The 26,561-nt window shown below is 45.5% G+C and overlaps 2 protein-coding genes and 2 long non-coding RNA genes across 12 annotated transcripts; 2 read left to right on the top strand and 2 right to left on the bottom strand.

Annotated features, from left to right (window-relative positions):
* Positions 1-487: 487 nt before the first annotated feature.
* Positions 488-6,228, top strand: HVCN1 (hydrogen voltage gated channel 1). 4 transcript variants are annotated; one of them, XM_065032963.1, is made up of 6 exons: positions 488-633; positions 2,257-2,486; positions 3,048-3,152; positions 3,633-3,864; positions 5,439-5,551; positions 5,877-6,228. In XM_065032963.1, exons 2-6 carry the CDS (start codon positions 2,292-2,294, stop codon positions 5,940-5,942), a joined length of 711 nt encoding a protein of 236 aa, XP_064889035.1. In that variant the 5' UTR covers positions 488-633; positions 2,257-2,291; the 3' UTR covers positions 5,943-6,228. The 4 variants fall into 4 exon arrangements, with proteins under 4 accessions (XP_064889035.1, XP_064889037.1, XP_005498283.1 ...); XM_065032965.1 differs by having other exon boundaries at positions 508-552; XM_005498226.4 differs by lacking the exon at positions 488-633 and adding an exon at positions 749-1,406.
* TCTN1 (tectonic family member 1) lies at positions 6,141-19,299 on the bottom strand. Of its 2 annotated transcripts, none has more exons than XM_065032942.1 (15): positions 19,088-19,299; positions 17,654-17,774; positions 15,715-15,845; positions 15,305-15,471; positions 14,807-14,894; positions 13,961-14,070; positions 11,665-11,685; positions 11,134-11,259; positions 10,449-10,574; positions 9,988-10,070; positions 9,522-9,662; positions 9,092-9,248; positions 8,036-8,161; positions 7,550-7,694; positions 6,141-6,943 (listed from the first exon to the last, which is right to left on the bottom strand). In XM_065032942.1, the coding sequence occupies exons 1-14, from the start codon at positions 19,254-19,256 to the stop codon at positions 7,551-7,553; spliced, it is 1,710 nt and encodes a 569-aa protein (XP_064889014.1). In that variant the 5' UTR covers positions 19,257-19,299; the 3' UTR covers positions 6,141-6,943; position 7,550. The 2 variants fall into 2 exon arrangements, with proteins under 2 accessions (XP_064889014.1, XP_064889015.1); XM_065032943.1 differs by having other exon boundaries at positions 6,141-6,662.
* Positions 19,300-19,331: 32 nt separating this feature from the next.
* Positions 19,332-24,537, top strand: LOC102098385 (uncharacterized). 5 transcript variants are annotated; one of them, XR_002411561.2, is made up of 6 exons: positions 19,332-19,649; positions 20,139-20,560; positions 21,149-21,281; positions 21,849-21,985; positions 22,373-22,502; positions 23,792-24,537. It is a non-coding gene; the product is annotated as an uncharacterized LOC102098385 (long non-coding RNA). The 5 variants fall into 5 exon arrangements; XR_002411570.2 differs by lacking the exon at positions 22,373-22,502 and having other exon boundaries at positions 23,792-24,535; XR_010466697.1 differs by lacking the exon at positions 23,792-24,537 and having other exon boundaries at positions 22,373-23,784.
* LOC110357760 (uncharacterized) lies at positions 22,193-26,454 on the bottom strand. The gene is made up of 3 exons (XR_010466699.1): positions 25,896-26,454; positions 25,749-25,811; positions 22,193-22,312 (listed from the first exon to the last, which is right to left on the bottom strand). It is a non-coding gene; the product is annotated as an uncharacterized LOC110357760 (long non-coding RNA).
* Between the last annotated feature and the right edge of the window lie 107 nt (positions 26,455-26,561).

Genomic DNA, 26,561 nt, shown 5'->3' with positions numbered 1-26,561 from the left:
TAGGGTGCTTCCAAATCTAGTTTGTGTTTGAAAAGCGAGGGGAACCCTCAATAAGAGGCTGCCTGATAAAGCCTGAGCCTATAAATGGAGGCAGGTTAATCCAGGCCTAATTTCTAGGGTTTACACTTTTGTAATCCTTTTGATCCCTGGACCTCCACCTACTTTATGGGACTAATCTGTGCCCCCGCACAGCAGCCAAGCTCTGATCTCAACAGCGGCTCATGATTTCATTTCGTGCCTATCCTGGACGTCCGCTTGGTTTACCCGGCGGGCTGAGGGGAATTATTTTCAAAAGTCTTTAGAAAAGAAAAGTTTAAACTCCACCCGGCGTGTCCTGGTCCGGCAGCTCCCCTCAGGGACGTATCGCTGCGAGCCTGGGGTGAAAAAGCTGCGAAAACGGCAAATGTCGGAGTATGGACCCCGGGGGCGCGATGGGGAAGGAGGCGGCGGGGCCGGCCCGGCCGGGGGAGGCGGGACCGGGCTGGGCCGGGGGCGGCCCCGCGGCGCCGGGGGAGGCGCAGGGCGGCGGTGGGCGCAGCCGGGACGCGCACGGTACCGGGAACCGGGGGGAGCGGGACCGGGACCGGGACCGAGCGGGCGGGGGTGGCCGGGGCGCTCCCGGCGTTTGGATCGGTGAGTGTCTTTCTGGGGTGGGGGGTTTGCAGCGGGCCCCCCCCATGGCCGCCGCGTTCTTCCCCGTGGGGGTCCCGCCGGGGCCGGGGGCTCCGTCCCGCCTCGGGAGTGCGGAGCCGACGCGGTCGCTCCGGCCGGCGGTGCGGACGGGGGAGGCTGGGGAGCCCCAACCGCAGCCCCGGCCGCTCCACCGGCCGGTGACGGCTCCAGGCCCCGCGGCCCGGGCGAGCACAGAGGCTGTTCCGTAACGGGCCGGGGGCTCCACTGCCGGGGCAGCTCCCTGGGGGGCTCCACTCAGCGCCCGGCGGCGGGGAACGAAGGAGCTGCCGCTGTGACAGCAGCGCGGGGCCGTCTCTGTCCCCTGTAACGGGTGACAAAGTGGCCCGAAGCCCACGTGGCCTCCAGCAGCCACCGCTGCCCTGAGTGGATCCCACCGGGACCCCCAGAGACCCCCGTTTGCAGGGAGCGGAGGGGAGGGAGAGCAGTGGGGGGCACGGCAGTTCCAGTGGGCCAAGAGTGTCCTGTGCTGAGCCCCCGGTCCGCTCTGGCTAAGGGCGGGTGCAATGGAGAGCCCCGCCGGGGATGGGGACGTTTGTCTGCCGGTGGCAGTAGCGGTTTTGGGGCGGGTTTGTGGGCCAGGCAGTCTCGCCAGGTTGCCCAAAGAGGAAGGGCGAGCTGGTGAAGCTGTGACACGGGAACGCGAGAGCGGGCGCAGACGGAGCCTCTCCCTGCGGCTGTTCTGAGCGCGGAGCTGCAACTGGGATCACCTGCAGGTTTGGGCTTGGTCCTCTCAGGGACGGGCTGAAGCTGGGATGCCCAAGGGTGAGGTCAGCTCTGGGGTGTGGGAGAGGAGATGGGGGAGCCATGTGCCGGGACAGCGTCACACACCAGCCACAACAAAAAGTGAGAGGTCACCTGTTTATTTTGCCTGTGGAGGCTGAAAACATAGGGGACTTGGATGTTAGTGAAGGGAAATGACGTTGCTGTTCAGCTTGGCGGTGTGGCTGGAGGGTGATGATGCCCCAGTTAGCCCAGGGGCAGCTGGGCTGCAGCTGCGGCCACCTGAAGGGACGTGGGCAGCTCTGGGGGTGCAGCGGGAGGTTTGGCTTGGATGCTGCTGACAGCAACCTGCCGGGGCAGGTGGGGCATGAGGGAGCAAATGTAGGAGAGGAAATCACCTGCACCAGCTTCTGACCGATACCCTCCATCCGTCAGTGTCTACTAGAAACACAATGGCCCTTTCCAACGGGAAATCGGCAGCTGCCTCCTCTTGCATCACGAGATGCGAGATAAGCGCTGGCGTTTTTTTCTACTGTAGTTGATGCTTTGTTTTGGGATGTTTAGAAATACCTCGTGGGGAAGTTCCTCATTGTAGAGCAGCCCAATGGGGTGCAAACAGCACCGAGGAGGGTGGCGGGGGCTTCACCTCGCACTGTGGGAGGTGATGCAAAACAAGCAGCACCACCGTTAAGCAATTTCCCGTCAGCAGGGCCCGTCCACACTATCCAGCTGTGTCTGAATGAAGCATCACGCTCTTGTCACGCTCGCTGTGGTGAAACAGGGAGATTTGGCATCCTTGGTCAGTCCCGAGCGGGGAGTTGACTCTGTGTTCTTGTGCTTCAGACACTGGCCGGGTGATGCCAGCTTGATCCAGAGCCATGTCCAGGTACCTGAAGCACTTCACGGTGGTGGGGGACGACCCCATCCAATGGAGCAATGACTATCGGAAATGGGAGGACGAGGAGGAGGCTGGGGAGAAGCGGCCGGATTCGGAGATCAAGCTGGAGCCCGCCAGGAGCCATGTCTCCTTCCAGATCATGATGAAAAGGCTCTTCAGCTCCCACAGGTTTCAGGTGAGGCAGAACACACCCAGGCTGAAGGGAGATGAGAGCGAGATGTGGCCAAAGGCGTCTGTGACAGCAGAGCCCATGTGGGATGGAGCTCAGGGCGGTCTGGGAGCAGCACTGAGCTCCTGAGCGCTCACGGTGCCTGCGACAGCGGCTGCTGCCTCCGAGCGGGGCCGTCCTGTCGGAAACAAGCTGCTCTGCAGCTGGTGCAGATGTTTTCTGAGCGGTGATAAGCCTCAGTGAGCGCTCAGCACGGCGTGGCTGGAGGCACGTGCTCTCCCACGCCTCCTGCTCCCCGAGATTCCCCATGTCAAATGGTGGGAAAATGCCAGGTTTGGTGGGAGCTGAGCGGTTTTGTACGGGCGAGACTTTGCAAGAATAACCCACCGATCATGGGCTGTTCGAGTGGGGATCCTGGGTGGGAGCAACAGAAAGCTCCATGAAATACAACCAGCCAAACTGGGGATGCAGGGGGTTGTGGCATGTTTAGGTGAAGGCTGCCTCGGCTCCTCTTGCCGATCCATCCATGCAGGGAAGGGGTTATCGTCGGTTCTTTTCCTCCAACAGATCCTGGTTGTCTGCTTGGTCATCCTAGATGCCTTGTTGGTCCTGGGAGAATTGCTTATGGACTTGAAAATCATCCATCCGGACAAATATAATATAACCCCAAAGGTAAAATGCAGGGAAATGTCAATGTGAACTGCGATTTCCCTCTCCAGTGGTTCAAAGCCCACTAGATGGGGTGACTGGGCAGGCAGGACCTGGACCTTCAGCCTTGCTCTGGCAGCTGCAGGGACACGGACAAAGGTCTCGCAGGGACACGTGTGACAGCCCTGCAGTGTGTGGGGCTGACCTGGCTTGTGCTGGTCCATGCAGCAGCTTCATGTTTTCTTGGGCTGTGGTGGAGCTGAATCGCTCTTGTCACCTTTCTCCAAGTCATCTTCTCACCTCCTGGTCCAGCTTACCCATAGCCTCTGGCTGCCCAGCCATGCTCGTTCTGGTTGTCCTTTAGAGCAGAAGGAAAGTCCCCAGCCCTCCTCCTTGTAGACTCAGACCAGACGTGCCTTGCAGTGGTGGAGCTTTTCCAGCCTGCCCGGCTCACGTACACACATGGGGGTTTCCTGACCCTAAACTCACACTGTCTTTTCCCAGGTTTTCCACTATCTCTCCCTGTCCATTTTAACCATCTTCCTGGTGGAGGTGGGGTTCAAAGTCTTCATCTACCGCTGGGAATTCTTCCACCACAAGTTTGAAGTGCTGGACGGGATCGTCGTCATCGTGTCCTTCATCCTCGACGTCATCCTCATCTTCCGGGAGCACGAGTTTGAAGCCGTCGGGCTCCTGATTCTCCTGCGGCTGTGGCGCGTGGCCAGGATTATCAATGGTAGGTGTGCGCGGCCGGTCGGGAGCTTTCCCTTGAGCGTGGATTTGCCGACCTTCCCTGAATTATCTGGGATGGCGTCTTTGTTCGCTTCTCAAAGCCATCTGCGAGACACCAGGGTCTTGCTCTCCCAGCAAGACTTTACTGACTCTGCTGTTGTAACTGTAAATAGTTGCAAACAGATGTAAATTCAGACACTTCTGAAATGACCGTAGCTGGGGACACTTTCTGCCTTGTCTGGGAAAGGATTTTGAGATTTGAAAAACGTGGCGGTGGAATTATCCCTAATTCCCACAGGAAGCCTCAGCCCAAGTGCCGTCCTGGGCCTAGGAGTGCACTTTTGCTGAGCACTCTGCACTTGATGCAGCCGTAAATCTTGTTACCTGGAACAAAAGGAAAGGATGGCCGGGCCGAGTCCATCGCCTGCAGCCCCCGCTGCCATTGCGATGGGGAGAACGTGCCTGATCGGTGGCACTGGCAGGAACGGGGAAGACGTGAGAGCAGCTTGTGGCTCTTTGTAGTTCGGAGTGAAAGTCAGAGAGAAACCAGATTCCTGTGCAACTGCATGAGCCACAGGAACCTTGTTTTTACAGCAGAGAAGCAGCGTTGCATTTACAAGTAACCCTCCCTGTCCTTGGGTGCCCGGGTTTCTCTCCGTGCCCACCCACTTGGAGGGACAGGGGGACAAAGAAAACCTGCCCCAAGCTTGGGGTGCTGCGTGTCTAAACCCAGGCACGGTTCACTGCCTTCAGTCACTCTTGGCTGATAGGGACCGGATTACAGGCAGGTGGGGACTGTCTGATGTTACCAATGCAAATAAGCAGCGTCACTGCTTTGTCTGCAGAGCAGTGAACCCCCAAACCCCGAACCTGCTGCCTGTAGCACTAGAAACACGGGCACGCATCAGTGCCTGCGCTCGCGGCTCTTTCTGCAGAGCTCTGTCGGGTAGGAAGAACATGATGTTCTTGCTGCTCTTACCAAGCTTTTTATTTTTCTTCTTTTCCCCTCCGAAAAGAGTAGGAAGAAAATGCCTTTGTTGTGGGGCCTGAGTTCACATGTAATAACCTCAGAATGTTTCAGTGGAGAAGTGACACCTCCACCATAATGAGAAACGGTGTGTGAGGTGAAGCCAAAACTGATGTGCCACCTGTGACACAGGCAGGAGCCACCAGCCCGGGGGCAGGGACAGGAGCCTGGTGCCCCAGGCTGTGTCCTTACAGCAAAGCTCCCGACTACACAACATGGGCTAAAATGCAACAAAGCTGCCAGTTACATCCCCCCAGGCTCCGCCAAGGGACAATTCAAATTCAGGACTTGAGTGGCAGTTTGACTGATTAATTCAGCTCGGTGGGCAGGCTGCACTTCCCAGCAATGTTGGCATCTGAATCCCGGGGTAGGGGGAGCTGATTTAAAACTCTCCTCATTAAGAAAAGCACTTGGGAAGGGTGGTTTGAAGAGGACAGAAGCAGAGCTGGAGAGGAACATGTTTAACTTGAGCACAGACCCTGTGTACTGTCAGCCTCCTGCTAGTGGCTGTTTTACATTGTAAAACGAATCCGCTGTGAATTGTTCCACAGGAATAATTCTATCAGTAAAGACCCGCTCTGAACAACAAGTGTCCAAGCTAAAGCAAGCAAACCTGAAACTTGCAACAAAGGTTGAACAACTGGAACAGAGCTGTATAGAGAAGGTAAGAAAACACTTGTAATTTAAAGATGTACCTGCTGGCTGCTCCCCCGGACAATCTGGCCTGGGCTCCTTTTGCAAGATTTGCCACTGTCAGCTCGGTTTCCTCACCAGAAGGTGTGGGGTGAAGCACCACAGCCCTGCCCGTGCTTCCCTCGCCGCCTCTCTTGCGAAGGAACGACGGCCACCTCTGTCCTACTTACTTTAGCCAGGTTGTGCTGTTTTACTGCAGCATGAGATACCTTAAAATAGTTTCCCAGGTTCCCACAGATCTTCCCACTGCTCTAACAGAAGAGCTATAATAATGATTCGACTTTTGTGTCCCACAGGAGCAAGAAATTGAGAGGCTTAACAAGATACTAAAACAGCACGGACTCATCAGCGAGCAAAAGTAGGAGGCCGGTTTTCGAGGTGGGGACGTCTGCCCTGGAGAGAGCAGTGTAGCAATCTACCAGTTTGACCTGAAAGGTTTTCCTGTCTCTTTGCTTTCTCCTGTATGATGTTGTCTGTAAACATTTTTTCTATTTGACCACACTTAGATTAGATTTTGGGATTGAGAAAAAGAATCTTGCTGGAAAATTAATCACACATACTCCTGGTAAACAGTGATTTTTATAAGACGTTTCTTGTACAGTTAAAACTGGAAAATAATTTAATAAAGACACATCTTTACAAGCTGTACATCCACAACGGTACGAGATTTAAAATTTTCTGTTATAATGTTCTTTGTTTGCAACATCTTGTAGAAACTTGCAGTACAAACGATAAGAATCGAGGCTGCAAAGGTCACTTCTCTCCAAGCTGACCGTTCACCATGAGTACTTCTCTTTGCCAACCATTCTTTTCGCATTGTTGTTAGTTTCCTCATTTCTGTTGCTGCTTGTGCCACTTTGTTATTTATAAAACGTTCATTTCAAAAATACCAACATACCACTCCTTTAGCCCACAATCAAGTCGGGACCAAAACAGAGGCAAACACGTGCCATTTTACGTCAGACAGTGCCTTGTTCTCAGCAGCAGATCGGAGTTCTGATACCATGTTCTGTCATCTCTTCTTCCAGTTCAAGTGTTCATTTGTGGCCTCCTGGGCTCCAAAGTTCTTCCTGCTTCCACAGCTCATAAATCAACACATTAAAAGAATTAGAATATGTAAGAACAGATGTAGGCGAGTGGACTGCTGGGAACAGTTAGACTCCAGAAAAACCATTAGAAAGTGTATTCTAAAAGACCAGGCTGGTGTTTGAACGCAACATGAACTTTTTCAGGTACTAGAAGGTCCCTGGGGTGAGACTGTTTCACAGCTGAAGAGTCACATTCAGTAAGTGGGAATTTGGAAAGGTGTTGGCTGTAGCAGGCGTCTCCAGGTGATTTCAGCTGGAAGGGTCATTGAGCTTTTCTGAAAGCATAACTTAACTGTTCAGACTTTTAAATAAAAGTAATTAATTAGCGGTTTGGGAAAAATAGCTAGAAATATGTGGCTTATTCATCTATGAAAACAGAGAAAGCAGAGGCCATCTCTAATAGCACAATTACTTTAATTAACAATTTAGCTTTGCTGTTCACAGAATGATGAAACCTACTTTCCTTCAGAGTGTTCTGTGTTGCTGTGCCCTTCCCTTCCCCTCCGGCCTCCGCGCTGCTCCGCGGGCAGCCAGACGAGTGCTGCTTTAGAGCCGGAGGCTGCACGTGTGCTGACTGGCCACTCAGAGCCACCATCACGTTCATCCTACAGTCTTTTTTCCTCTCAGCAGAGGTATAATTGGGAAATTTCTGCTTAACATGAGGTTTTTATCTGCTTTAAAGCTTCTGAGAACCCTCACTAAGGCTCACGCCCTTTCTCCCTTGGTGAATTTTAACCCGGTGTGTCTACAATTTAGAAGGAGCTGATGGCCCATCACAGTGGCTGAATAAAGCTTGCTTCTTTAGGAAGTGAACTGAAAGTCAGATAAAGGCAGAAATATGGTTGTGTTTTGTTTTGTTTTGTTTTTTAAGGCACGCTTACCTTAGACAAATGGGAAGAAGAAATCAAAGGGTAACTTGACATTAATGGTGGGCCAAGCTTTATAGCCTGGCTCTGCAGGTGAAGAAATATCAGTGAACACAACAGAACTTGTTACAGGAATAGTCCTTTCCCTTCCTGGGGGAAGCTGCAATGAAAATACAAATGGTCATTAGCTTCTGTCTTCTCTTTGTACGACTGCTTTGTTTGGACTGGGTTATATTTTCAGCTGTTATTTGTAAAAAGGTTTTTTTCATATATAGTTCAATGCTGCTTCTAATGAATGATGTATAGATCTTTACTGAAGCATGTTTTGGCAAGCAGCCCACAGTTTTGCCTGAGTTGGAACAGAAAGGGTTGCGTGTAATACATTCCAATATGAAGTGTCACCTTTAGATAAAGAGATTAACTGGGTCACTATTGCACAGCTGATACTGAAGCAAAACAAGCCATTCTTTTTATCTTAAACCCTGTAATTTAATTACGTACCTGTTTCAATGTGGTAGTAGTGATCGTTGCCGTAACATTCACTATTCTGGCTTGTGGATTGACTAGGGATCCATATTTAGTCCACTTCACTTCTATTTCAAGAGATATCGGTATTTGGCATGCGCTCTGAAAAGGGTTATAAATTCTTTCATTGTCTGACTTGGCCAGAAGCAACCCTGTTAATTATTCATCTTATTAGAAAGGCAGAATTCCCCCCGAATGCTCGCTCTGGGAGGTTTCACTGTAGGCGACAAACCAACTCCGTACCTGCACTTCACCCGGACTGTTCTACCTGCGCAGGACTTTGGCTCTCAGTGACAATGCTGAGCTGGCTCTTTTTGATAGAAGACTTATTTCAGTAATACCACTAAGCAGAATTTTCAAGCCTACGATCTTAAATATTTGTAGGTATTTCTTTTTTTATTGAACTGCCAAGTTTTTGGTTACAGAAATAATTCACTGTTGCAAAAGCACGCAAGAAACCAATCTACAAGCTGTTCTTGAGGGGGTGCTGTCATTCAGCACGTGCCAAGCAGCACCGCCTGCTACCAACAGCAGGGACTGCGCGGCAGCGGGAGGAAAAGGGCTAGTTCAGATGGTGTTAAGAATAAATGTAGTGTTTGGGTCACTCAAATATACTGTTTATACGCTTTAAAGGATTTTTGCTCTCTTAGTTGAACCTGGCGTAAGAGCACCAAGCAGAAACACTGATTCTGTTACTTCACTCTTTCAACCTCACCTCTTTTGCTTCATCCAGTCTGAAAAGTAAAGCTCTAAACTGTGGCTAAAACTCATTTTGTACCTAACGTGCTGTCCTGATCCACAACCGAGGTGCCTGGATACCAGTTTGATTAAAAGTAAACTCTGTCTTTTACAGCAAGAGTGAAACTCCTCATTTGTGAATATTCTAGGAGGACTTTCCTCCAGTTTGTTTCTGTGGTTTTGGGTTTTTTCCATGGGTCTGAGAAACCTAAGCTGATGCTGCAGCACAGGTACAGCTCTTGGGAGAGAGGACAGTCAGAGTGATAGGGGTGGCGGTAGTGGTGTAATTTTTACCTGTTCTGAGGTGCGGAGGTGAATTATCGGCACCCAGTCGAGTACATCCTGGGCTTGAGAATTGCCAAAAGACGCCACGTATTCAGGAAAGCTTTGTCCCTTCAGTAAATCTAGGAGGGTCTGAGTCAAAGGCTGGCACTTCATAGCTGCAGTAATTCTTCCAGAGGAAAAGAAAAGGAAAAAAAAAGTTAAAGCAATATGTATTGCTTTGGCACAGTAATAATTCCTCCTTGCACTCATGGACTGTTCAAGCCTTCTGGCTACAGTTGCTAATGTACATAATCTTTTCAAGGGAAAAGACCATTGTTAATTAAATGACATTTTTTATAATGAAATACACCAGTGTAAGTGTCCCAGGACCTGAACAGATCCTAATGGAAAGGGTTGTCAGAAGGTTAAAAAGCTCTAAAGAAAATAAAAGTCCTCTTACCGTAACTGACAGCCTGATACCATGTTATAACCAAATAATATTGGGGTTCTGGCTCCCTGTGCTGCCAGGCAGTCCTGGTTAGATGTACTTTGCAGAATGGTAAGTTGACTGTATTTGTTCGTATTCTGAATGATGCCAGATGTAACACAGAGTTAAAGCGAAATTCAATGCTTGGTGTATATCATGAAGAAAGAATCCTTAATCATAGCCTTAAAATATAATAGCTCAACTCCTCTTACACTGTGCAGAAGCACTAGGGTGTACAATGAAAGTCTAAATCTATCTCACTAAACAGTCCCAGGAGACTGCAGTCAGGACTGAGTCATTCGCTACTTCTAAAACACAGCCAAAAAACCACACTTTTGCTAAAGAACAGATACATTTTATAGATATCCCTGCAAGAAAGTGTTCGTGAAGACGGACCAGAACAAGTGCTGCAAACAACATTTCACCAGGGAAAGGATATCCTTGTGGCTGGAAGCCCGCTCTGAGAGGCAGCCCAACAACGTAACCAGGATTACCACTGAGGGGAACTGGCTTTGTATTTACCTGCAATGCAGAAGTACAAAATTAGCTCTTATCCTGTACTGAAATGGTTGGAAAACACAGAAATATTTTACTTATTTCGGGATTATTAACTACCTGGAACAATGATAATAATAAGACTGTAAGATTATAACAGTTCTTTAGCACTGGGGCAGGCTTTGCTTTCACTGGATACAGTTAGAGAGTCACAAGGTGACGCTTCTAAATGTGAAAAACAGGCTTCAGAGACCTTTATTACCCCATTCTGAAATGCTGCCTCACTTGTGTATCCAGGGCAAGTTACATTTTACCTTGCTGCTAACAATTGTTCTGATTCAAGTTTAATAAGTTTTGTAATTAAATGTCTTTCAACAAGTCATCCGTAACATCTCCAGCAGTTACCTGAGTAAAGCTGATGTCAAAGCTCTGTTGGATTGAAAGTGCTTCTTTGGTAATTGCCCCCAAGACAAAAGAAGCAGCTGCTTCTATTATTTCTCCTGCATCTGTGTATGTAATGTGATAACTCACCTGAAAATTAAACATTTTAGATATTAATTAGAACAAATACAAAAGAGGATGAAACTAGAAAAAATAGAAAGGAACTTAAAGCTTTGTAAGTATCGTTTTCTTCCTTGCTGAAGAAACACCCAACTATACACTATATCCTCAGTTGTAGTTGATAAACTTCTTCTCAGCACAAGCCCAACGTTCACCTATTTAAGATGAGATGATTTGCACTGTGTAGTCCTGTCTCGGCCACCCCTGTGCCTGAAGTCATCTTCTCCCACGCATAATGTAGATGCTAAACTCATGTTATTGTCTGTCATGCCATAAATGCACAGTAATAATACAAAAGGATTTCATCCTGTCTCTGTGTTATGTTGCATACAGTTACTGTTGTATTGCAAAACACTCTAATTTTATCCCAAAGTCAGCGTTTCTCCTGTCACATTTGCTTTGGAGATGTTATGATATATGAAAACTGTGCAAGGCCCTTCTCACATCTTCGTAATTTGCGAATCAGAAAATATTTGATGCATCCATGCTTTCCATCAAACGTGAGGAGGAAAAGAACTGTCATACCTACCCCAAGAACTATATTTGTGCACAGTTCATCCAAAATCACAGGGAGCCTGAGGGCATCACTCCCATTAAGTAAAGTCCGCATTCCATTCAGGGATTGGACAACTATGGACTGGACAGTAATATTAACCTGAAAAACAAATTAATGTCATTTTTGAATATTGTGTATAATTATTTTTGGCGTTTTCTGTATTATTATATTTGTGACCCTTCCAGGTTCTGTTCCACAGGGACAGCAGGCAATAATCTTCTGAACTGCTCTGTTTTGAAGTTCAACAAGCAGTTCTATTTTTAAGTGACTTAAAAAGAGAGAGTTTTATTTGAGGGGAATGCACCAGCCTTAAATCTTTGTAGGCAGCATGTTATCTTGGAGTTGCTAAGTATCACTACTGATAGCAAATTATAGATTTTTTTTGAATTTAAAGATTAAGGATAAAGTCCCTGTTCTGACAAAGTCAGTGAAAAACTCCCACTGACTATAACTGAGTAAGTCTTTTACCCCTAGTTGTTCCAGGTAAATTAGAAGGATACTTACCATCTGACTTGATTTGGGCACCTAGAGGAGAACAAAAGGACAAATTCAAACAATAGCAAAGGTATATGACCTATTACAAGTAGCCGTTAAATAAAGCTGTTAAGGCTTAACTGTTTTACCTATTTAACTCTCTATCATTACACTAACTTTTACATAATGGAAGTGATTGGATATACACTACAGTATCCAGGCAGGGTGAAAATAATGGCTATTCTTTGTGGCCAGTAGGCACAGTCTTACAGCCCAAGCCTCTTCTTCCCCTGACAGCAGATGGAAAATTTCCTAGTGCCTTCCATCATTTTCCATCAGGGCAAGCTTTGACTACATTCCCAATAAACATACCGTGTATGCAATAAGTAGTAGATGAATCTAGTGTTTCAGACACACTGAAAAAAAATGTATTTGCATCAGAAAGGCGACCTGAGAAAGGGATCTCAGCTTGGCATGACTGTTATTGTGCATCGTATTGTTTGAGCTATTGAGGGTGTCAGAGAATATAATTCCTATCACAGATCTGTGCAAAACTACTTGTAGCTGTTCCTAGGCTGCCAGTTCAGGAACTCTGGCAGGCTGCTCATACCCACAGAAGAGCTTTTACTGTTCCATTCTGACAGTAATGAGTCAAATAGTTTCATGGCGTCTAAACAAAGGAATGAGAAGCAAATATCCCTCTTGTTATACAGCACATGGACACACACAGTTGTGCCACTGGAAAATTTCCACCAAATTTTCATGGGAAGGCAGAAATGTCAGGCCAAGGTTATCAATCAGGCCTGCAAAATACTCACGCAGAGCAGCATTTTGTCAAAAGTTTTATTTTTCTGCCTCCCCAACGAGTATTTGATTCCCTGGGTTGATGTGTTTTGCCATTTCTTTTGCTGCCAGCTCCACCTGCTGGCACTGGAAGGGTGACCGCCCTGTCCCCAATACCAAGTCACTTTTCCATTGTCACATCCCATCTTCAGCTGCTTTTGGGAAGGGGGTTGGTTCCTCCAGACCATCTCTAGCGTCTATTCAGCCTTCTCCAGTTCTTGCATCTGGTCCTTCCTGAATGTCCAATGTCCTTTGGACAGAGATCTGACCTCTCCTAAGCTGGGCTGTTGGAACCGGCAGCAGCACGTGGGTAATGTGTTATGTACAGTTCTAGTGATGAAGGAGAATTTCTCTTTCAATTCAAAAACGTTCAGCTGCTCGGAGCCTGTCCTGAGGCATGCTCTTTCTTTACTGCTTGTGCAGCCACCCAGAACTCCAATTTTGGGTGCACATGGAAACACTCAAAGCCTTTCTGAAGGAGAGTTTTGCCCACCTCTTCCACAGCGGGATGATGAAAAGGTGACACCTGTGAGCACCCCTTTGCTGATTTGTCCTCAACAATCAGAATTATCCCACCTGTGAGAATGTGAAGTACTCAGCAGGTTTCCTTTATTGCTGATAGCTTTGGATTCTCTGAGGAGGGTGGAAGGGTCTTTAAGTAGTGACTCACTAAGGAGTACTAATTAAATTAATTTAAATAATTATGTAAACTAAAACCATTTAAATAGTGGAGACTATGCTGGTTCTCAATGACCTTCAGCAAGGAGATACCAGGAAAAGGTATTCTGTATTTCAGTTTCAATTTTCTATGTATGGTTTCTTTGTCTTTCTGAATATTTGTAAAGCGTGTTTATATATACATAAGGCATCATCCCCCAGTTTGAAAAAGAAATGAAAAAGAAAGTTTAGCTTTGATGAATAACCATAGGCTGGATTTGTTAGTAGGCTGGATGCAAACACATTTGCTCTCAGTGGGGTAAAAGCTCATGTTATTTGAGGAGTAAAGGAAGGCTTTGCACCTTGCTATTAAAAATTTAGGCTTGTAAGAAAAGTATGTATGCAGAGGATTAAACCTTACAGGCTCTTTAAGTACAAATGTTTACCAACTCTTTAAAATCCAGACTTCTTAGAAATGGGCACTCTGGTAATAGGCTGCTTGGAAAAAGCTTAGGCTTGCATAAAACCGCTGCCATTGCAGCAAGCGTTAGCTCAGCAGCACAAGCTTGTCTCTTCAAGACCATTATTTTTGTTGGCTAAGCAGAAAACAGTAAATGCTTCTGTTACCCAAGCTTGAAGTAAAAACACTTCCAAAGTGCATAGAAGTCTATTACATACAGAGATTTCTTTTCCCCCGTAACCCACAATTTAAAAATCCAAATAAACCACAATATCATTTATTAAATAGAAGTTACTTAATTCTGGGGCCTCAAAAAGATATGTAATATCAACAGTCAGCTATATGACTGTTTCAAATGATACTTACTGCTAAAATGCTGGAGTTGATATAGAACAGCATACTAACTGCTTGAATGTCGCCACATTTTTCCACACTTACTGATCTAGTGCATTTGGTAGCCTGGTTTACTAAAAACCCTGGAAAAAAGTCACAAGGTATTACTGAATGAAATCAAAGAGTAATTATGAAAAGCAGAAATATAAGAACCTCAAGTATAAGCAAAAGTAAACATGATTTCTATTGCAGATATGGTTTTATGTGAGTTATGAAGAATGATACTTTCTTAGATTCTCCATAAATGCTATGAGTCAAAAATCTTGCTGCTTAACAACAGAAGCTTAATAAAAACTTGAAGGTTTATCACTTCATTTTTGAGATCTCATAAGACTTTTTTTCTTTCACAAGAGACTTTTCCTATGATCATCATCATGATAGCTATGATACCATATTTAGTCTGCACGTCTGACTTGAGTTGCACTGAGGCTGTGAAAGGAACCTCATTATACCAGAGGGACAACTTACAAAGGTTGCCCGGTGCGGTCTTGCTTTGTGTAATACCCTCTTCCCTCATGGTGTCACCCTTGTACTGTTTTATTAAGCCAATTAGGATGTTCTACTGTTGGCTCAACAACCCATTAACAAGACTCTCGGGGATTTACATATCTAACTTTGAATGTTTAATATAGATGCAATGCAACTTCCAACCTATGTCTAAAAAACTCCCAGAGAAACAGAAGCTATTTGAAAAATATTTGTTCATGGATCTTTATCTGAATTTACACTGTGTGTGTGTCGATTTACTGACTGATTAAGCTCAAGTCAGAGCAGAACACTCTAAAGCAAATAAACTGGAATTCAAAAGCAATTTCCAACCTGCAGGATTTGCATCGGAGCACCAAGAGGAGACAACAGGACTAGGCAGTCTTAGAAATGCATCTGCTGTCTGTATAGGAACACCGTACTGCGAAATAAAGCAACACATTCAAGTATGTAGGTGTGTTCTGGTCCATGGAAAGTTTTAGAGCACTTGTATTAACTATAAATCTGCATAAAAGAAGCACTTATTTCCACTCTATCTGTCAATACTCCATACTACTACGCGTATCAGTTCTTAAGCCAATGCTAGCAGCTTTATATTTACAATAGCAAAACAGCTGCTTATTTCTCACAGATCTTGAAAATGTAGTTCAGTTTTAATTAAGCTAACACAAAATGCTACACTTGTTATTTTTACATTTCTGTATTTAAAGATCAAAATGTTTGCTTGTTGCAGAACTGTGATTTATTTTACTTTTTCTACAAGCAGATGCAAACAATATTCCCTTCATCTTTTATGGAACCTCATACTAAATGAGTCATATCGTCATTTACCTCGTATCTATACGTTTCATTTGCATCAGAAGGATTTTGAGCATCTGTGTTCACGTTCCAGCTGTCAGGCTCAGCACTGAAAGCAGCGCTTCCAAATCGTTTAACCAATAGGTCGAAATTTTCAGAAGTAGGCATTTCAGGGGACCGGAAGGAGAGCGCTTGTTTATCTGTCGAAACATTTTAAAGAATGTGATAACTTTTGGAATAAAAGATACAGAAATGGTATTTAGTAAAAATTATTTTTCTAGAGTTGTTAAAAACTCAGTGACAGAAAAAAACCCTTAGTTTTACAAGTGAAAGGACTAAGGGCTGTGAACATATAGAATAACCAGTTTTCTGACAGGTTGAGTTACTTTTAGTTTTAGTCTGTTTCTGGTACTTAAATAGTTTATAAAAACAACTCCACTTACAGTTTGTAGCATGAATGCAGAAAACACTGGGATTGACTTGGTCAATTAATTTAAATATCCTTTCCGGTGGATTTGCTTCAACATCAAGTGAATATGTAGCAGCTTTCTGACTGCAAAGCCGGCTGTCGCCTCTGCAAACCACAATAATAAAATCAAGAATCCACTAGAAGTTAGTATCGACCATATTTTAAAGTTCTTTTCATGCATTGTGGCACCATCAATTGTGCCTCCTTAGGAGGTTTATATTGTTTTATACTGTGCCGGGTGCACCACAAGCAGCTCAGAAGCACTTTTATTTATACAACACAAGTGGGAAGTGTGACTTCTAGGGTAATGTGATGGCATGTAGGTCAGAAAAAAAGGGCAGTTTTGTGAATACTGGAATAATACTCACTTTGAGGGGTACAGAGGGAAAACATCCTGCTTGACATGCATGTAAATGAAATGGCAGTGAGAAACAGAGGGGTGAAATAACCCATCCAATGTAGGAAAAGTATTTGCAGATGAGCTGTGGGTCACCGCCAGCAGAACTGCAGGAGGCTGTGCAGCCAGTGTGCTGGTTCATACCCTGAAAAGAACTGGTGTGTCCTACATGCCAGAAATACAAAATGATGATCCTTGGGAAACGGGTACTTAGGCGGAGTTAAAACAGTCAAGGACAGATATTGAAGAAGTGAAATGACCTTTAGAAATTACTTTTTAAGCATGAAGTTAAACTTTTCCATGAGGTGAATCATCTGTTAACAGGATCACATCATAAATCACCTTTTTTCTGCTGTTTCAGAGACCAAATAGCCTCTTACTTGTGATCAGTCAAACCCTTTCAGTAACTAACACAGTCATGCAAATGTATATAAATCTAGATGTACGAATGAGATCCACAATACCTGCAGTAACTGAAAATCCCATGGATTTTTCATGCAAAATGAATATTTTACACAAAAGAATTTGGGGAAAGAAATGCAACTCCATTTTATGCATTTCTAGTTGACAAAGACAGTCACCTGAGACAATTAAACTGTCACTCAAGAAGGCGTTGATTAGACCTTTCTGATATATATGAATATCTATAAATGGGTAGCAGTAGTCATTGTGTGTGAGAACAATAAGAAACCACAGTCTGGGATGACTGCTAATTCAAATTTCAAAGCACCAAGAATAAACCCCAGTGTTCAGATTGGCATAATTTATACAGAAGGTGGGTTGAAGAGCTGTACTTAGTGTTCTGAGAAGTCACAGAGAGTTTTTTTAATTATGATTTTGAAGTGAACTTTCTTAACTCCTTTTTGAGAGGATGAAATTGGGTGAAGGTGCTTTCAGGTAAACTAAATAGCAAAGAAACAACCATTGGCGTTATTTTGTTCATGTGTTACATTTTGCTGTTCGTAAAGCGACAAAATGGCAGTGAGGCAGCAGGTTGGGGCGCTGACTTGGAGAACTAGGATCAGAACGACGCTTGCACTGCTACATTAAGCCCCAAACTAATCAAGTCTCTAGCTGATATCATAAACCAACATGAAAGAGGTTATTGATAAAATACTGATGACCTACGGGGGTGGCCAGTTGGTCCCCTGGTATCAGCTTTCCTAATTTCCAGATACTGCATTATTTTGATTAAAGGCTAAAGGTGCATTATTCTTTCCCCAGCATCAGCACCTACGCACCCACAGACGCCAGCACAAGGAAACAGGGGAAAAAACAAGGAGCGCAAGTTTGGAAAAGGGGGAATAAGTGAGTGAGAAACTGGGCTGAGAGGCCAGTTTGCTGGGTTGGCTGTTTGGGACCAAAATTTCACAGGCCTGAGCAGGAACAAGTGGTGAGAGAGCTGGCATGGAAAGAACGATTAGGAATTGGTAAGAAGAGAGCACAGAGCCCTTACAAATACATGCAGCAAATAAAACAGGATTTTTTAATTTCTCATAGCTTTTTACCCACTTACGTGACAATAGGAACTGAACACGTAGTAAAGAGACTGAAATCGGCTGCGCTGCAGTCAGGGTCACAGCAGCAATTTACATCACACTGTGCCACCAAGAGATCACAAACACACAGCTTGGCAACTGGAGGAGAGATTTAAATTAGAATTAGAACCTTACACAGTACAGCATGTTCCCCAACACTTTCGTGTTTCACCTCGCCCTGTTTTTGACAATGGTCAAAAGCCTATATCTAAATTAATGTACTTTATTTTTTTAAGTCCTTTTTAAAAGCCATCTTTGCAGCTACTTAGCAGATGTATTTGGAACACTATAACAAAACCAAGGGCATGCTAAAATCTGACGATGTGTTCCCTGAAATCTAAAAAAGCAACTTAATAGGAGTTTTGATGTTATGAAAATATACTCAGCCCTGCAGAGGGGAAAAAATACGAACAAGGTAGGCTTATCTGCTTGTTTCAGCTTATTGGGCAAAAAGAAATTAAAAAGAAACACGTTGATAGAGCAGCGAGATGTTGCGAGTATTGAGCATGTCCCGGGGTCCAGTAATATGTTGGCACATCAGGAAAATATAACTGTAGTTGACTTCTTCAGAGTTGTTTTTTCTCTCTATCTTTATATACTGTGAAATATTTTAATAATACAGAAAGTGACTGCTAGCAATACTGTAAACTGTCTTTGATAAAATACCTTCAGCAACTTCTTAAAATATTCTTAGGTTTTCAGGTTTATAAGCTTGAACAGATTACTCTACTGAACTTTTTTTGAGAGCTGCTGTTCTATAATAAATCTAGACTTAAGAATAGCACAGAATGAAGAAAATGAAGACCAGTGTTCCACCGTTAGGACAATCAAAGGTTTATTTCATAACCAGCGCTTCTTTTATTTCAACGTGACTGTTGCCCACTTCTGTACAGCCTCCTGGCTGCTCTCTGACCGCCTGAACAGTATCCAGGCACTTCCTGGAACCTCTGAAGTTCTGACTGTTCCGTTAGTTGCGTTTAGCACTGGAATCCTTAGTTCACCTTGTAAACAAGAGAAGTTTAAACACAGACTATTAGCTTGTGCAGTTATGTCTCAGAAATTGCTGATTTAAGTCTCTTTTCCCTAAGGAGACATGCACTTGGGACATGTTTCATTTGGCAAGGGATCTAGGGAAGTCGAACCGATGGCAACAACTCTGGGAAATCAAAAATTAAATAAAAGCAGCCCTGCCAAGTAGAAGACAGCAGGAAACACCTTCTGATAGCACAATAACTTGTGATCGATATTGCCATAGCACCACTATGTAACCACAGAGCTTGTCCCAGCCCCGGGTGGCTGCAATGGGACCTGGAGGGGGACTAAGAGCCCAACGACGTCAGGCGGCCCGAAAGATGCCGTGAGCGGGGCCTCCCTTGGCCCGGGGAGCGCGGCCGGTGTCCCGCAGCACCCACCGTCTGTGACCGGGGCTGGCCCGCTGCGGGGGCGCGCCCAGGCGGCAGCAAGGGTCTCCGGTGGCTCCGCGGGGCTCTCCGAGCTGGCCACAGGCTCGGGGGCGGGCTGGGCAGTCACCAGGAATAGGACGGGGAAGAGATGGGCCCAGCAGCTCAGCACCGCCGCCATGGCGGCCGCCCCTAGCAACGGTGCGGTTACTAGGGAGCGCGGAGCATCACGGGAAGGGCGCGGCCGCCGCGGGGTATCACGGGAAAGAGGGGGTGTGCGGCCGCGGGGAACGCCGGGCGGGGGCTGTGCGGGCCGGGCGGCATGGCGGGCGGGACGGGCCGGGCCTGGCCGCCTTCTCCCGCCTCCCTCAGCCCCCCTCAGCGGAGGAAGGCTTGGGGTGAGGCCACACACCGGGCCTTCGGCTGGACATGGCCTCCTGCGAGGCCACCTCACTCGCCATCGTGGTGTTCTCAGGTGTCCCCTCAGAAACAGCCCAGCGCGGCGGGAACCCGCAGCCAGTGGCCCGGCAGTACCAGCCCAAGGGCAACGAGAAAAGGTTTAAGATGTGGCGATGTAAGTGTAAGCCACGCACCTGTTTTGCGCAAAAATGCTGCTGGAAGGCCATAGACAAAACAAATGTGGGAAATGGCCCTTTGTGAGCTACAGAATCCTTTGTTCAGCATATTTTTGCAACCTTGTCTTTAATAATCCGCTATTTTTAAACTGATTTTCAAGTCTTACAATTTTTTTTTTGGTCCTTTTGAAAATGCCACAAGTCCTTAATACTCGATGTGCATATTCATTAATCTTGTTAGTAATCTTACCATATATAGAGGTATTTTTGTACTATTTGGAAAAACTGATCTAGAGAGTGACTGAGTGGTCAAGGTTCCTTGAGGTTATCTTACAAATGTTCACATCCAGGCTTTAGTTCCAACCAGAGACGATGTTTTAAAGTTGTTGGTATTCTGCCTTATCTGTTCAAAAGCAACTTTACAATGTTTGTTCCTGCATCAAGCTGACAAGTATGTGTCACACAGTGTTTCTTATTTTTCTGACCAGGTTCATTCCTATGGCCATGAAGGGAAGCTGACAAAAGCTTTAAGGCCACAAGAGGGCATGTTCTCTTTTAATAAACTTGGCTGCTCCCTGTGCCAGTCACAACATCTGAACAGCACAACTTCGGACTGGCGTGAACATTCAGTATGTTGGAGAGTGGTCCAGCTGCTTCTATTGAAAACTGAAGTAATTCCACAGTGCATACAGCGTCTTTGTCACTTCTTCGCACCATCCTCTGCTGCACAAGAGCCAATTATTGACGAACGTGTTGATGAGTTATGCGAGACAGACTGTTGTCTGCCTCACACAGTACAAGGCTACCAAGGTCATTTGAACTGTTTACAGGATGGGTATCACGTGGAAGTCCTGGAGTCATCCTTCTCCTTGGAAACTCCTCATTCTTCTAAGGACACGGTGACATGAAGGTGAGGATCCAGTGCACAGCATCGTACCTCAGACCTCTGTGTGGTCACATCCAATTATAGTCTCACATGGGTCTCCCTTCTGCATTCCTTCTGTTAAAATAACTCAGAGCTACTGTATTTACCTTCTTCCTTGGGGAGGAACAACTGGTGTGTTTAGTCTCTTTGTTTCTTTGCTGTTTCTGAGATTATTTTGCTTCAATTGGAAACATTCACACATTTCCTTTCAATCGAGGCTCCTAAATGACGTTACTGGTGTTGGGGGTTTTCTTCAGGCTTAGAGAGTAGCAGTAACTTCCAGTCCATTTCCATTTTGAAAAGTGGCTGTAAAAATGGCATTATAGGGCTCCTCCTTTTTCTTCTCACTAAGGCTGCAACAGGACGGGCAGCAGCCATGTAGGAGAGGGTGTGCCTATATTTGGAGGAAGTTATCAGATCTTTAAAAAAAGCAGTGTCTTTCCTTGTCCCACAGCAGAGAAAAACGTTGACTTTGCCAGCTTGCTCAGATTGGTGTCTTTGGTAGCTATGTTCAGGCCAGATACTGGTGCACTACTCTGAAAACTCTTGTGTCTTTGGCCTTCTTCAATCCAGCAGATTGGCAGAGGCTGTAGCCATCAGCCGAGGACCTGTTCGCTACTGGCAGAGTTGGAAGTCCTGCAGCTTCAAGAGGAGGAGGCCATAGGCAGGGAGCAGTTCTAGAAGTAAAAGCAGCTTTTGTTTTAAGGTGAGTTAAAAGGCGAGTAAAGCTCTTTACTTTTGTCACTATTAAGTGAGTGAAGTTTCCACATCCTCTTGCTTGAGGGGAAGTAAAACAGATTCTGGAGTTTTACTGTAATTGCTGTGGTGCTTGTCCCGGCTGGCAGGGACAAACCTGCAGGAAGGAACAGCTGGAGCCTGTGGCTGCTCTCTCCTTTGCTGCCGTGGGTTGGAGGTCAGACATCTCTCTGGATGAGGCTTAGTCCCTTGAACTTCCTTGACTGATCTGTTCCCGTTACCACGTATGGTCATTTAACAAGGATGAAGATGTTTCTCCTGCCTAGAAGTCCTGCAGATTTTGAAACTTGGAATTTAGTTTGCAGGCTTGGAGGGAGAGTGGCGCTTAATTTATTGTTTATCATCGCTGGTCCTGTTCTGTTTTCTGTATCACTTGTTCAACTGCAGCGTGATGAGATAATTAATATTTAAGCATCCCTGCTTGTTAGTTTACACATTTCTGATGGATTTAAAATCAGTAGGCTGTTGACAAGGCACAAGGGAAAATATAACTTAATACATTCTTTTTTGCGTGCAGAATTACTTTGCAAAGCTGACGATGCACAGGAGACCCAACTCCTAGAGGAAAGCCAAGCCTTGCTGAAATCCACGAGCTATTCCCCAGCACAGATTGCTCCCTGAATGCATGTGGGCAGGAGCTGGATGAATAAGGAGGTATTATTTCTTGCTGCATCTGCCATTGAAATAGAATAGAACAGGGCAACCATTCAATAGCAAAGTATAAAGTAATTAATATGTTTTTCTTATGACCTTTTTTTTTTTCAGAAGTAAGTTAGGGCTTTGCTTGGACCCACAGTTCACCTGACCCCATTCTGTTACCTGCTGTAACAGAAGAATAAAATGAACATTGCTGTTGCGTCACTTCAGTTTCCTCTTTATTAATGTTTAAGTGACTAACTTTGATTTCCTTAATTGTAGCATGTGACAGTTCAATAAAGTAATGAAGCATCTCCAGAAATACATACAGAATGCAGTAAGTCCCTGCAGAAAGAAACATAAGGAAAATAAATATATAAATAAGCAATTACCTTTGTCTTACAGAGAAGAAAGGCAAGACAAAAGCTGAGTGTAAGAGAACCCATTTGGATAATCCCATCACCACAAAAAACATCCTTGTGTTAGACTTCTGAAGCAGGTTCCAAAGAGCAAACTTCACAGTGTGTAGGACAAGGTCAGGACATAAATAAATTATGCATGTTCTCCATGATAGAGATTTAAATTTATCCTATCAACATGAGTTAATTAATAATTTAAAAGGGCACTGCGATCCTCATGTGGGAGTTCCTATAAAATGAAAATTCAAGCAGTTTAAGATGCAGTAGATTGCTGTCTATTAAAAAACATGTTCAGGGATTTACTGTATTACTATTTTAATTATATTTTAAGCATCAAGATTTTGATGTGCGTTTAAGCATTATAGCGTGACTTTTGCAATCCAAACCTTGCAGGATTAAGTCCCATCAAGTACAGTAAAACCAGGGGAAGTAGCTGATTATAAACACCAATAAAACTAATGCAGATGTCTTTTATGAAATGCTAAGACTAAGCAAAAAGCCCTATTTATATTTCAGTTTCTCTCATGCACGCTTATTTTAATAATTCAGTTAAATTAAAATTTTTAGCCGTATAACTTTTGCCATAGCACTTCACTTTTAAAATTACTTGCAATTTAAACAATTTAATTACTTCTACACATACAAAATTACTGCTGTTCCTCAGCACAAAAGACACTAGAGTTTTCAGAATAGCGCACCACTATCTGTCCTGAACGTAGCTAGGAATATGTAAATCTGAGTGAATAAACTCGCAAAGTCAACATGTGTCTCTGCTGTGGGACAATGACAGAAATTCTGCCCATGGACACACATCCTTTTGATTAAACAGTTTATTTGCGGACATTAAAACTGACTCGGAGCAGAATTAGTGTGTTAACCACAGTCTCTCTAAATGATGATAGATGAGGTGTTCATGTTATTTGTCAGCTGGACATATGGTGTGTTCAGAGCATGGTTGTTTTGAAGAAGCCATATACAAGACTTTTAACTGGCTCAGGTTTTGGTGTTAGAAGTTTTTAGTGATAAAAAATGCTCAAAAGAACTACTATAGTGAATTAGGTTATCTAGGAAGTCATATAATTCCTTTAAACTTTTAAAATGAGGAGAAAATCCTAAGAGGAAGCAGTTTTGTATGTGTATTACTTGATCTAAATACATATTTTTCAGTTTGATGCCATTCAAAACAATTTTACCACTGACCAAAAGTCACAGTCACCATTAAACTACAGTAGTTTGTGTTTTATAGAGAAGCTGGATGACTTGGGTGAGGTTCTAAAGGAACTGAGGGAGAAACTGATAAAATAAATCAGCTCTCCAGGATTTCAGACAGGCAGGATTTGGGATTCCCAGTTCCCCATCCTGAGGTGCTGATCATCTGATACCGCATCTCTTCTTGAATCTTCAGGTGGAGAAGTTTGGTATTGTCCTTTTCACATTGGTTTTCTGTTTGATGCTGACTCTGCTGTCTGAACTTCATCTTTTCAAGGCAAGCATTGGTTTTGCTGTACACCAGATCACTTTAAAAATTCAAGTGGACAGGCCTTTTTAATCAGAGTCAAAACAAAGTCAAATCAGGCTGAAATAAACTGTATTCTGCTCTAGCACATTAGCCCTTAAATAAATAGTGAGAAGCCTGGGCTGTCTCTGTACAGCAGATGGCATTACAGGTAGTATTTATCATACTCCAGTCCCCAGGCTGAGATACTACAGCGAGGATTTACGTCAGCGACAAGTAAATCAGTCTTAATACAAGCTGAAAAACTGCTTGTGCCTTCAACAGTTGATTCCTTTGTACAGCACTTCTGCTTACCGCTACCTGCTGCATTTATTAGTGTGCCGGAGCGAGCTGAGCAGGAAGAGTTCACTTTGTTCTGCAGCTTAAATGAACGGCTGCGTGTGGATCTTGGACTTTGAAGTGGGAAGATTCCACCCAGCTGTAGTAACCAGGGGGATGCCCTTTGCTCCGGTTTTTGTGCCAAATTTGTGCGTTCGAGAATTTCAAACAAATATCACTTGGCAGGATATCGACTCGCAGGGTACAAGAATAACAGAGTGAGAGAGCAGGGCATGTCCTGGGAGGGATTTACAAGGAGAGCAATCAGTGAGGATACTGAGCAGTGGGGAAAACCAATTCTCTCCTGTTTCATTAAAAACGGTTGTTGTTTGTCTCACAGGAGCTGAGTGATTGTCTGAATGAAAACCAATAGCAATTTTTTCATCTGGGTACAGCGTCATCATGCAGGAGTGAAGGAGTTCAGCAAAGGTTACTAATTATTACGTAAATTATGTTGTCTTCCTTGACTGGCTGGGAAAACCTGGGTGGGTGACTGGGGCTGGAGGGAGGACGAACTGCTCCCGGTACACCTTGGCGTGGGAGCTCTTACCAAAACACAGAGTCACGCTCTGCCAAGCGTGTTTGCACTCATACTGACTTTCTCAATCTGCGATTGGCAAAGCAGCGCGGAGAGCATCCCAGCCAGCTCTGGGAAACGCTGCGATGAGGCGTGGAGAACTCGGGTTTGCTTGAAGTGTGGGGAGGTTGAGAAGCAACGCGCACCCAGCCGCGGTGGGACAGGTCACCAACCGGAGCTGCCGCGGGGCACCCTGGCACTGCAGCAGGATGGAAATCCGCGGGGTTAAAGGGTTTAGGCCAGGCTGGACTTACTCTAGAAGGGAGCTGGACAAGAAGGAGGAAGAATGAGAAAGAAGGGAGGGAAAGAATGACTCTGTGGGGAAAACTCTGCAAATAATGTGCTTCCCTTCCCTGCTGGAGATATGGGAGGGGGTGAGGCAGCAATGTTTGCTGCGGAGGGGAACTACCTTGCCAGCACTGTTTGTCATCTCACACACCCCAATGGGCCCTGGCAGCAGCACAGCCGTATCTCCAGCGTGTTGGCAAATTCGGCTCTGCGGCAGCTTCCTAATTCACCAGGGCTGGGCTCTGTGTTCCCTGCACTTTCCTTGCCCACATTCTAACGGGCAAATTAACTTTTTAGTAAGTTTGGATACAATTTTCGCTTTAGGCAGAAAATTTTCATGCATTGCTAAGCCTGTAGCAGCCTAAAGGGGAGAAATATCGTCTCTGTTGAGACACACAGCAAGTGAAATTCCTGCCGTGTCTTAATGCCACTATAATGATGCATTTGATAATGTTCCTCGTGGGTTGGGTCCGCAGAGTATGTCGCACAGCTCTTCCTTTCACTGGAGTCAGCGTGGGGTTTAGGTTTCACACCCACCTCTGCTTTATTTACACCCATCTATTTTGTTATTTACATCTCTCAGGTTATCTAACGCAGCAGCAGCCTCTTTACGCATCTGTACGTGGAGCATTAAATGAATTTGTGCACGTTGTGCAGACCCACCTGCTAGGAACTTCCAAAGGGATAACCCGTTTCGCACACCTACAGGCAGCACAGAAAACCGAGCTGCAAAAAGAGAAGGAATATGGTCTTTTTGAACACGGTGGGTCTTCAAAGTGTTGATGCCTCGATGTTTGTCCGGGGACACACCTGAAACCCGGATTGCTGCCTTTGTATCACACACTCAGCTGCAATTACGATGATTTTGGTGTTTTTTTTGTGTGGTGACTGCATGCTATGGCCTTCTCGTGCGGGTTTTGTTTGACATGTCCCTTACCCAAAATGGATTCATGGTTTGCACTTTCATGGATTTCCACAAACCACATCAAAATCACGCACTGCAGTGAGCTGGCTCTATCCCCAACTGCACCCTGCTGGGGAAAAACAGGACGAGTTGTACTTTAATTTTTTTGTGCGGTATGACTCACATAACCGTCCTTAATAGCCAGAAAGTACAAACGGCCACCAAGTCCCTTCAAGTTATTCAGAGCACGCGAGACATGCGGCCCGATATGGGTGTGGAGGGCAAGTATCTGGGTTAGGTGCAGCCTCGCTCGCCCCGGTGTTGTAATTGGGATAATTACAGATGAAAACCCAGCAAGCCGGGGAACCGTCTCCCCGGCCCCGCCGACCGCCCGTTTGGGTACCGGGGGCCACGGAGAACGAGGCCCCGTCCGACCCTCCGTGCCGCCGCCGCGGGGGCTGCCGGGAGGCGCCGGGTGTTATTGTCCCGCAACATGCAAATGAGGCGTGGCGGGGAGCCAATGAGGGGCGGCCGCTGGCTGGTGCGCAGGCGCGCTGCCCGGGGGGCGGGGC

Source organism: Columba livia, chromosome 17, assembly GCF_036013475.1.
Source record: "Columba livia isolate bColLiv1 breed racing homer chromosome 17, bColLiv1.pat.W.v2, whole genome shotgun sequence".
NCBI classification, from domain to species: Eukaryota; Metazoa; Chordata; class Aves; order Columbiformes; family Columbidae; genus Columba; species Columba livia.
This window is presented reverse-complemented; position numbering and strand designations above follow the sequence as displayed.